The 12,113-nt window shown below is 39.5% G+C and overlaps 1 protein-coding gene across 5 annotated transcripts in view; it reads left to right on the forward strand.

The window, feature by feature from the left end:
• Positions 1-8,447: 8,447 nt before the first annotated feature.
• The window catches only part of LOC133112023 (AP-3 complex subunit beta-2), a 49,597-nt gene continuing 45,931 nt past the window's right edge, over positions 8,448-12,113 (forward strand). For all 5 annotated transcript variants that reach the window (XM_061222696.1, XM_061222698.1, XM_061222699.1 and 2 more), the window contains exon 1: positions 8,448-8,583. In XM_061222696.1, coding sequence (XP_061078680.1) covers positions 8,474-8,583 — 110 coding nt within the window. In that variant the 5' untranslated portion in view covers positions 8,448-8,473. The remainder of the gene's footprint in view (positions 8,584-12,113) is intronic.

Consider the following 12,113-nt stretch of genomic DNA (forward strand, 5'->3'; position numbering starts at 1 on the left):
ATTAATTTGTAACTGTCTTATTAAAGAACTGTACCTGCTCACTCCAAATAGAAACCATGTCGTATCTGTATATAATCACTACAACACCCAAAAAATATATAAATGTTAAATGGTTGGCATTTATATAGCGCCTTTATCCAAAGCACTGTCCAATTGATGCTTCTCATTCACCCATTCACACAAGTTTTAAAGGATTGTAAAGTTACAAGGGTTTTAAAGTTTCCCATACCACCATAAGTTTAAGTGCTCTACTTTAAAATGATGAATGGTATTCAGATTAAGGTTCAACTTTTAACAAAATTATTTTGCCTTCTGTCTAGATGAAGTAGAGGCCACAGACCACTGTTTTAAACATATTTACAGCAAAGCTGCATGGGATGATTTGACGGATTGGCTACAATGATACCTGTCTTGGACCTTGCTATTGAAAAACATTTGGTTTGTACCAGAAGAGAGACATTGGGGGCAGCACGCTGGCGCAGTGTGTAGCACTGATGCCTCCCAACAAGAAGGTCCTGGGTTTGAGCCCTGCCCAGTCCTTTCTGTGTGGAGTCTGCATTCTCTCCCCGTGTCTGTGTGGAGTCTGCATGTTCTCCCCGTGTCTGTGTGGAGTCTGCATGTTCTCCCCGTGTCTGTGTGGGTTTGAGCCCTGCCCAGGCCCTTCTGTGTGGAGTCTGCATGTTCTCCCTGTGTCTGTGTGGGTTTCCTCCCACAGTCCAAAGACATGCAGGTTAGGGACTACAGTTGAAAATTGTCTTATTAGCTAACTTGCATTTATATAATGGCACATTTACATTGATGTGGAAACTGAAAATGTTGATTCATGTGCACTGTCCCTGATAAATAAATAAAAATTGAGTTCTTGTTAAATAATACATTATTTTAGTGAGTAAATTCTTGATTCATAAAGCAAAGTACCTTAAGACGACTCCAAGCTTTTTCATTTTTCGAAAGTTCCGACTCCACTCTTTTCACTCACTGGAGCATATGAATCCAAGAATGCAGGGACACTCTTAAAACAAAATTGGCAACAGTCTGGAATTTGATGAGGAACCCCTAGATTAAGGAATTGGGTGGATAATTGGGTATTGTTATGTATTATTCCTATTTTCATGTAGATATGCTCTGTTCTACAATTAATCTATTCATACTGTTTCATGTATGCCTGCTGTTTTCTACAGTTGTGCAACTGTGAATAAAGAAGAGCATTTAAAGAGAAAAAAAAAACATTAGATGCTTCCAGAGAGAAACCTCACTGCTAATATCTACTGGGCGTTAAAAAGAGAAATGCAAAGTCATGCCGCTTCCATGTCATCATGTGATGGGCTTTCGTCAATCAAATGGAAGCTGCAAGGCTTTACTGCCGATTGGCTGTCTTAACACCTAATAGATACCTGTAAGTGGTGATGTTTTCACCGAGGTACTTCCCCCGGCGAAGCCTCAACGGCAGAAGCATTTAGAACTAGAAAACTTGTTTGCAAACGAGCTAGCTCAGTAACATAGATACCGATAGATTTTATAAAAATATATTAAAGAAAACCTGCATGCGAAGTAGTGTTTACACATCATCTGTGGTTGGCTGAGCTGAACCTTCTGCCTTCCATTCGTCACTGAGTGAAGGAGCGTACCTTGGGCTGTTTTCTCGATGTGTTTCTCTCCGGAAGCATTTCACGTTGCCTGGCTTTTTGGATGTCTACTAAAGCAAAGACGGGTGAAATATACCGCATCAAGGCGATAATTGGTCAATACATTTCGTTGTGGCATAACGCCCATCTTCACTCCGTACCTTACAAGAATACATCGTCCGCAAAAGATGTGGCCAACTATTTCTGCCACGGTGCAGTTGGAGGAGTTCAATCTGCATAAGATGGTTAAGGTTCGTACTGTCTGTGATCGCTCATTCCACCACCAGGGTCAGAACGGCCAGAACAGACAGGAAGTGACCTGGAAGTGCACAATGTAGGGGGAGAGGCCAGTTACCCAGAGGAGAAAGAAGATATATGAACTATGAAGATATAATGGAGCTGTCCTTTTAGCTGTCTGATATCCTGGGAGATGATCGGCACCTGGAGTAAGAGCTGGGTTGAATGGGTGGTAAGGAAGAGATTGATTCTCCAGATGCTGTGCATGTCACCATGATGTTTTTGGAGAGGGATGATGTGTTGTCCAGTACCACTTTGAGATTCCTAGCAGATGAAGTCCACACCTGGTGCCATCCGGGGTGAGTGAAAGGTTAAGTGGGGGAATTCTTCTCTGGGAACTGTAGCAGTATGCTTTATCAGTTTGACTAACCTTCAGAGACGCAAGAAGCCCACGCAAGAAGCCCAGACATAGTCTGGAATGGTGACACTTTTAACAGTAATGGTGACATCACTCTCCACCAGTCAACTGCAATGAATCATTCTGTTACTGTATAGTTGCAAGTTGGAGAATTAGTATAAAAACTAATCTCCTCCCAGACACCCTTTTCCTCACATGTATTTTAAGCAAAAATGTCTTTCAGTGCATTAAGCCTAATCTCGCATTTAATTAGTAGCAATGGTAAGTGTCCTCTCTTGTATTTTAAGATATCAAATGTGGTTAATATACCATTACTGTAAACTGAATTTGTAACCACATTCATCTCATCCATTTCATTAACCACCTTGGCCTACACTATGTATACGTATATTGTTTGTTTCTATTTAACAAAATTAAACAACTGCGGAGTAGAGACATTGCTGCTGAATGTCTCGCTATGTTACTAATTCTTTCCAGTTCCCAGATTAAAGATTAAATCTGGAATTGTTAATCATACATTGACATCATTAGTGCCAAAGTGGCTCTCGGTGTTAACAGTTGGGCTGACCAGTTCGCCATGGCCTCTGAGGCTCTGAAACATTCCTGTTCAGCCAGGCGCGAAACCCATTCAGCAGACAGACTTCTTAAAGTGTCCATTTTCAATGAGACCAGCTGCCTAATTAAAGAGTCTGATAAAGTATGTGGTGGTTTTCTGTGAGCTGTCAGACCCGGTTAAATCACTGGAGCCTAATTGAAGTCACTGGCCTGCAGACAAGAGACTGGAGCGGCCTATAGTGGAGTGCCCTTTAATTTATACACACTATTGTGTGTGTGTGTGTGTGTGTGTGTGTGTGTGTGTGTGTGTGTGTGTGTGTGTGTGTGTGTGTGTGTGTGTTTGGGGGAAGCTCACTATGGTGACAAACCAAAAGCTGACACCAACAAAGGGAAAACACCTACATTTAATACTGCCAAAGCACAAGTCTGAAAAAGCAATGCTGGCTTAACAGGGTGCAAAATGAAGTGAAGTTTTGTGGTGTCAAGACTGGCTTTTTAAATTTTGTTTTATAGATTTTAAAATTGTATGGTAATTGTTTTCCTCAATTACTAAGGCCTTAGAAATGCTTCAAGTTCAAACAGTACTGGAGGTATTTATTTTTATTTATTTATTTATCAGGGATAATGCACATTAATCAACATTTTCAGTTTCCACATCAATCTAAATGCACCAGAGTTAGCCAATGAGATATTCACACATGATGAAACATTGCTTGGCTGAGGTAGCGTCTTTGGAAGTGTAATTTCTGTCATTATTGTGCTATACTGTAAAACTAATAATACAAATAACACACTATCAATTATTTTTTTATAGCCATAATATTTTCTTTTTTGTTTTCACATTTAGGACACTTGTACCGAAAGAATATACTATCCATCAATTCAAATAAATATATTGTGGCATCAGTAGCCTAATACATGGATTTTAGTTTATACACCAAATGTCCAACAGCTGTATTTTTTCCAAAACATTTCTGTTTGTTTAATGAAAAGTTGCTTTACTGTTTATTTCAGCATGCTTCTAAAAATGAGCAAGATGTAAATCACTCAATTTTCTCATGTCATCACCTTTTTGCCTCAGTTCTTTTTACCAAAGCACTGCCAACATGTCTAAAGCAGGGAGGTTTCCACCCAGTACAGATGGTCTCAAGGGCAGCCTTCTTCAAACTCCCGGACAGGGTTTCTGGCCTTTTTCTCATTAGAGTGTATTCTGTTGACAACCAGGGGTTGTATTCACAAAACATCTTCAGGCTAAAAGTATCTCTCATCTCTAGGCACTTTATAATAATGGCTGTGTCAAAGAATTTTAGCATTACATTCATGAAAAGTTAGGGGTAGTCAAGAGGACACCCAAGTCATAGAGGCCAAATCTACCTTGTAGTCCCATCAATGTTTTTGAAACATTGAATAACATCGAGCTTTTAATATATTGCCTTTTGAAGTGATCCTGGCTCCAAATATCCCTGTAATAATGATCTTCCTTTCAATAATCAGTTAAGCAAGAAGTAAAAGCTGTTCTTGTGTCAAGTTTGGATTTCATTATTGTGTACAGGGTAATGTAGCAAAAACGCTTTTTGCCGTCAGCAAAATTCAAGCCTAATTAAAAGCCTGTTTAAATGCACATGGACCAGACATATGACAATTAGCTGAATATACGCTCAGTGAGCACTCTATTAGGTAGACCTGTACACCAGCTTGTTAATGCAAATATTTAATCAGCCAGTCATGTTTCAGCAAAATCACTGTCAATTCATGAATCACCGTTGACAACAAGGTTAACCCCACCCTTTCTCTTAGCTGAAGAGTTCTCTACGTAGCCTGTTGAATCCTGCTTTAAATTGGGAGAAAGCCATTTCACATCATTCAAAGCAAAACAAAAATCGATAAAACCAAGCATGTAATAACCATTTACATGTGTTCATATGGTTTATTAAACTTTTCAGTTTCCTTTTTTTACCTACAGTACAGTGCATTTATGTCAGTAGTTTCCAAACTTGACCATGGGGACCAACTGTGTATACCTGGCTTTTCCAGCCAACCTCTCAATCAATTAAGTTTGATGAAACCATGTGTTTCAAGTTCCAAGTTCGACCATCATTTTTTGAACCAATGTATTGCAGGTTTGGCCTGTTACTATCTTTTTTGCAATTGGTCAAATTGTTGAACAGGTGTCCAGACCGCGCTGATTTAAATTACTCGTCTGTCATCAGGCAGACTTAACTGCCATCGCTGCCTGGCCGTCTACTCACCACCAGTAACCTGGGGAGCATGGATCCCCTCCCCACCACAGAGTTCCCTGCAGATGCTTCAGTCATTGTTTGACGCTCAAGTGTCTCCATCCCACTGAGCTAAGAACTTTTCTGTGAGCCAGGATTGCCAGGTGGGATTCTCAGGACACATTGTGGCAGCCACTGACAGCAGCACCTTCTCCCTTTTACAGCATCAGGAGAGCCTGCACTTTCCCCACCCAAGAGGCCACTGCAGCTGGCCCAGAGTGCTACTGCTCACCTACATTCACATCACACTGGCTTCTGGTGACCACCTGCATCCAAATGAACTCATACTAGAGAACTAAGCTATGAGAGGTACAGCTTATCCGATATTCAGACAATGATTATATCATACATTTCAAATAGATCGCTAATCTTGGCCTTGTCTTGCCAGCTGGCTGTTTCATCTACACAGCCACTGGGCAGCAGGTCCATACGAATTTGCTCTTTGCTTCTTCCCCAATGGTGGACAGATCAGGAAGGCAGATTTGTAGTTTTTGTGGTTTTCTGCAAACTTCTGAAAACTCACTTTTCAAACTACACTCCTTTGAAAAATAGCAATGCTGATTTTATAACCATTTCTGGCTCTAGTGGTGGTTTCCTCACCATGTTAAAATATTGCAAGAAAAATATTTTAAATATAAAAAAATATATATATAGTAAAAACATCATCCTACCTTTAAGAAGAAAAGAATGTTTTTAAGAGTATGTATTTGTATTGTGATGTCCTCTATTTTGTTAATTTCATGAATTTAAGAGAGAGTACAAATTGACAAGATTGTGTTATTCTGGGAACGAGGTCCGCAACACTATACTATAAATGGTTGTTGGATAATAAGGATGGTCTTTATAAAATGTATACTTGACATTTAACAGGAATGTATCAGGCCAAGCCATATTTGTCCATTTATCCCAGGGAGGTACTGTAGTAAAATGGCACGCTGTCTTTCTTTGAAGTGATTAATGAGTAGAGACGGGCAGAACAATTATCTCCTGAATACATCATGATGGAGTAACATTGAGCATTCAACTCACAGAACGGTAGACATTCACATTTTCTGTGGAATACTTGCGCCATCTTTTGGCGATAAATAGAATCGTTGTGTTGTGTGTCGCGTTCTTCTATGATCTCAGTTTGTGCAAGGTCCCCACAGAAGCAAAACCAATTAACTTGGGACAAGTTTAATGCGAGGAAAAGATATACTCCGAGATCAAGGACACCTTTGATCAATTGTCTTATAGTGTACAGCTGAAATAGAAAACTCCCAATGGAAAAATATATAGTTACTTTAATATTAAGAATAACTTGTGAGCAAAGATGACTGTTCCAAGAACAATATGCAGGGTGTAAGTGTTTTTTTTTTAAATATCCCCATCCATAAAATACTTTTTGTGCCATATTTACATGGTATAACCCTGTTGTGAAAATGTATTATTTGCTTGATGTACCTAAGCTTATATAATACAATTAGTTTACTGTCAGTTCATTTGATTTGGTGATTTGATGTCAGAATGGGTTCAGTGTTTTGTTATTTCAATAAACATGGGAGGTGGAGTTAAATAATAATAACTAAATAATTTTCCCTGTTTGATTGTTTGACGTATGTCTCCACTTTTTTCTGAAATCTTGGAAAAGACACAAAACAAAATGACATGAAGGAGTGGACTGTGGCCTCCCATTGGTTCCAGTTTCACTCGGGTATAAAAATGAGGCTGCATGCATGTATGAACTGTGCCATTCATGGGAAACTAAATAAGACAAATAAGCATGGCCACCTGTGTGGCCAAGAAAGTTGAAAGTTTGAATCCTGAAAGAGTCTGAATGGCCAAAGGTCCCTCGGGATGGTTCATAAGACACTATACACAGTGGCTCAGTTGTGTTTTCCTTGCAAAGGGAGGGTGAACAAGGTGGTAAAATAGATGTGTAGATATTTGTGACTCATTATTTTTGGAAAAACATATAATATTAGAAAGGTGTTATTTTGGCTGATACTATTGGTTCAATATTAAAATAGAATAGTAGCCCGGTACATGATAACATTTCCAGTGTTAATTTTAACTCAGAGCACATTTGAGTCCCATTTGGACCATTTGTATTATATAACAGTTCATTTAACACTGAACAATTTCAAATTTCAAATATATGCTCACAAATTGTAGGGTTTGTAATTGTACAGTATATTATTCACATATAATAATTATGCCTGAATAATCAAAACAGACATCGCATGTACTTTTCAGCACTTCAGTCTCATATTGCAGGGAGACAAAACATTATTTGGCTTTAATTGCTGTCTGGATAAAATGGCTGAATAAAAGAACCTATATTTTGATCGCTTATCGTAATGTATTACAGTAGCAATAAGTATAGACAAATATTAAAGTGAGGGACAGTGTAAACCTATAATGCAGCCATCCAACAGATACACTGCATTCTAGATAAGGAAGAGTGAAACCAGGGAACATAATTATTATGAAGATCATAAAGTGTGTATGTTTTATATGAAGGCACTTTTGTTGTTTTGACTCTGTACTCCAGCACATTGGATTTGAAAAGATACAATGAATACAAGGTTAAATTCCTGACTTTCAGCTTTCATTTAAGGGCATATCCATATCCTGGGATCCATGGTGGAAATACAGCCTTGTTTACACAGTCCCCCATTTTGAGGGACATAAAGTAATTGGACAAATGAACATAGGCTTCAATAAAGCCATCAAATTTAGTACTTTGTTGGGGAATATTTTCCATTCAATGGCTGCCTGAAGTCTGCAAGCCACATATCTTCCCTGGGGGAGCTCTGCCAGTCCTATAGGGCCTATATAATGGACCACTGCCATTAGCCATTACACCCTTGAATAAGGCATTCACATCCACATGCAAGAATGATATGTTGAAATGAAAGCCATGTACGCTATGTGATATATTATGCGCCCTGCATATGGGGGTCAACTTGGCAATATAATAATATTAACAGAATGCCTGACCTTGGCACTATACTAACTATAGATTATGTAACCATTTTAAAATATACATTTATTTTATATTTTCGTTTTCTGCTTCATACATTAATATTAGGTGAGTGGCAGTAGCTAATAATTATAAAGGTTGCTCACCCCCTCCCCACAGACAACAAGATGAAATGCGTTGAGAAGAAACAAAAGTAGTGTCCCTAAAAACACCCTATGCTGTCAGCTCTTGCAAACAGCCTTACGGGCGCCATTTAACACCACGTGACTTTTGCATCACCAAGGAGTGGTGTCAGTGTATCCCAGTTGCAGTGAAATAGATGTCAGTGCACCTTTAAGAAGAGCCCCCAATATCCCTACTAAATCTCCATCGCTGAACTCCATGAAAAGCTGTGGTAATGTCGGCTAGCTCTGCTTACGATGAAAAAGGGGGGTCCTCGAGTGTTGGGGAGCCGGAGTATGGTCACGATCCAGCCAGCGGGGGAATCTTTTCCTCCGATTACAAAAGGTATGGACAAACGGTCATATTTGGTGTTATATAGTGTCATTTTAAAGATGAAAGAAAGCTGATGGGGGAGGTGCAAGGGCCATGCAATTTCCTCCCAGAGAAGGTGGAGAGGAAGCGATAGTGTAATCCCTTCATTGGTGGTGCCTTGGAATAAAAATAAGGGTTGTATATTATATTTTAAAGTTGATCATAGTGGCCGTGATGGTCGTGTTCCAACTGTTTATGTTCGAGATTTTTTGCCTGCCATCATAGTAAACAGGCCGTGTTTCTCAGTCATGTTAGCACTGGGGTACATGCTGGGCCGAAACTCTTCATCACGCCGTTGTTTGATTTACTGAAATAATCACAATATCTAAGCTGTGGCACTATGGTGCTCGCCAATTCTACGTCTTAACATTCATGTTATCGCTTTCTTTGATTTCTGAATGTGTAATTGTTTAAGGCAAACACCACGCAACCACCGTATTTGTTGCAATTCTTAGCTGAACATTAGCCTATACAAATGGCAGTTATTTAACAATTTAATGAAATTGCTGTTGCTTGATCAAACTTAGCCTAATTGGAAGCTCACTATGCAGAAGGCTTGATTCGCGTGTATTTAGCGTAATTCTGAGGTTGAAATGTCAGTCTCGTTTCCGGCAGAGAAAGTGTTTTCAGAACTGCCGGTTGGACAGCGCTGTGGTGCTGTGCGCAGCCGAGGTTGCGCGGCGGAACTTGCTTGTGCACAGATGGTACTCCAGTCTGGCCGTCTTAATAGCACTCTCGTGTATTCTCTGCTTGATCGATAAATCTTTTTCTGAAAGGAAGGCATTCTCTGTTTTCTAGCTAACATTCAAGTCAAATGAACAATCAACGCTGATATTCAGCATGCAAATGCAATGTTATTTAAAAGGGAGCGCTAATACAGACCAAAGTATAACGTTACTCGAGGCAGCACGGCCAGGGTGTTCATCAAGCATATTTTTATGATAATATCCATATTTTTGTGTATAGAACTACCTAATCTTCAAAATGCATGCAGGGGAAAATGCAGCAAACTTTTTTTAAACGACATATTTGGGAGAAATTATGTTGACAAACACTGAATAACAAACCTTTAGACGTGTGGCTGTTGGATGTAGCTTTGGCGTATGCTAACATTTATGCTGTAATGGAAGGCATGTATAATTCCTTACAGAGTAGAATCAATACAAGTGTGCCATTAGTCTTCCTGTGAATATAGTTAAGATTTCACTCTTCACTCTTACATATTAACCTCAATACCACAGAGGAATGCTAGAATAAGGAACAGCGATGAGAGCCTAATTCTGTGAACTGAATTAGAGTTGAAATGGCATTTATGATCTCAATTGATTCTGGCAGGACTATACATGTCTGTCCTTTGTACCAAGGCATTGTGTGTAAGATGGACTCAAGGATAGAATATCAACCTCATCAAAATATTCGCAGTACCCCAGGAAATTAAGTTGATAAATACAAATGCCTAGCAAGGCTAGGCATATCAATTGTGAGGGTACCCCAAAATATGAGAGAAAATGGGTTGGACATTGTTTGTGAATGTGTTACTTTTGCACCAAATCTTTTTTGGGATGTGACCCCCCTCCATAAAGTCACAATGTGTTGCTGTGTCATGGTAGTGGTTTGGTGGTAAAGCCATCTTGCAGGAGCAGCCAGGTGTCTGTTTTAAAGAGGCTCTGCATTATGCATGGATCAGGCATCCTGGGGGGCACCTATCTTGGCCCTTACTTTAACACTGACTCTGGAGCAGGAAAGAAGACAAAATTGTCATTGTTGGAATGTCATATTTAAGCTGTTTAAGCTGTTATGAAGCTGAATCCTACTCACAATCAATCTTTAGCAATTCAGTGTATTTTCCGTTTGTTATGGTTAATAAATGGGTTGGTGTTGCATTCAAACTTTTGGGTAGGGACAGGTGTTGTTCTGTGTACCTCACTGTAGGAATCACTGCCCCTTTTATAAATAAGTCCCTCCCATTTTAGGGGACCAAAAATAATTTGACAAATTAACATAATTAAATTAAATTGTTATATTTAGTATTTGGTTGCAAATCCTCTGCGTTCAGTGACTGCCTGAAGTCTGTGACCCATAGACATTACCAGACAGTGGGTATCTTCCCCTCTGCCAGCCTGAGCTGTAGTGCAGCCATCTTCACTTCCTGCTTCTGGGGGATTTTTACCTTCAGTCCTGCCTTCAGCAAGTGAAATATATGTTCAACTGGGTTCACGTCTGGTAATTGACTTAGCAATGTGTTTGGGGTCATTGTCCTGCTGCAAGGTGAACCGTCCTATTAGTTTTGAGGCATTTAGTTGGTTCTGACTTTTTAAATTGACTTTTTAGCTAATTATAACCTGGTTATTCATTTCTTAAAATTTGCCAGTGCTTCACATCTTGCAGAGAACCCCCTGAGGTTAAGTTTTTATTTTAGTCTTTGACTAAAGGGGAAGTGTTCTTGATCTGTTCAACACTTGACGTGTTTTTTCTTCACAATTGAAAGTACTCTTCAGTCATCCGCAACAGTGTTCTCCAGTGGTCCACCAGGTTGCTCACCCATGCATTCTTGCTTCTTAACAATGATTTTGACGTACCCAGTGTATTGGCTATGTCTCTGCAAATTCCACATTTAGTATCAACTCTTTCTTGTGCATGAACTAATGTATTGTAGGTATCTGAAATATCTGCTATTGCACTGTGTCTAAATTGTTTACTTCATTATTAAATGAAGTCCATTCTGCTCAGCAGCCAGCCCATACTCAGTAGGACTGTGTGCAGTGTGCAGAAGGAGACCGTGTGTTCCTCTTAGTGAATGTAAACAGCTGCGTTTGTGTTATTGTGATGGACCACACCCTGTCCTGCAGAGTGGAACATCTAACGCCTTCGTTTCCGGTGCAGTGCTATTTATAGAAGCTCCCCTGTGTGGATCAGAGTGAAAATAGCTTGAAACATATTAATAATGCATGAGATGATTCTCTGGGCTGCAGCCTCTGGCCTTCAGACAAAATGCCTTCAATCTCAGCCTTTCATTTCCTGCTTACAGTATCTTCTTCTGTTTAGATTTCCCGAGGCTTTGGATTGATTTATATCCTCAAGTCTGAGTTACAGCTGAAGCATTTTGCACTCAGCATTTATGTTTGGCAGCCAAAGGCACAAAGTGAGACATTCTGCTTTTCACTCAGGCCGAGATTTCTGTGTCATTTGTTCATGTGTGTGGCCTTGTGTCTCATCTTCCAGAGATGTGTTTCATCAGTGCGTATATTTATGCTCTGTCATTTCACAGCTAGTTTTAATATAGGTGTCACACGTACTGACTGACTATGTATAATGTTCAATGGGATGACGTGCACCGCACTGCAAAAAAAGTGTTTGTGAAAATGATTGTGATTGGAACCAACACATTATGCATAATTAGATATGATCGCTCTATGCAAATGGCAAGAAAATGCTGTTCTTTATTTAAAGAAAGAGCTTTAAAGCATTACAGACACCAGCCCTCTTTCAAGCATTCAAATATT

Source organism: Conger conger, chromosome 15 (assembly GCF_963514075.1).
Source record: "Conger conger chromosome 15, fConCon1.1, whole genome shotgun sequence".
Classification (NCBI taxonomy): domain Eukaryota; kingdom Metazoa; phylum Chordata; class Actinopteri; order Anguilliformes; family Congridae; genus Conger; species Conger conger.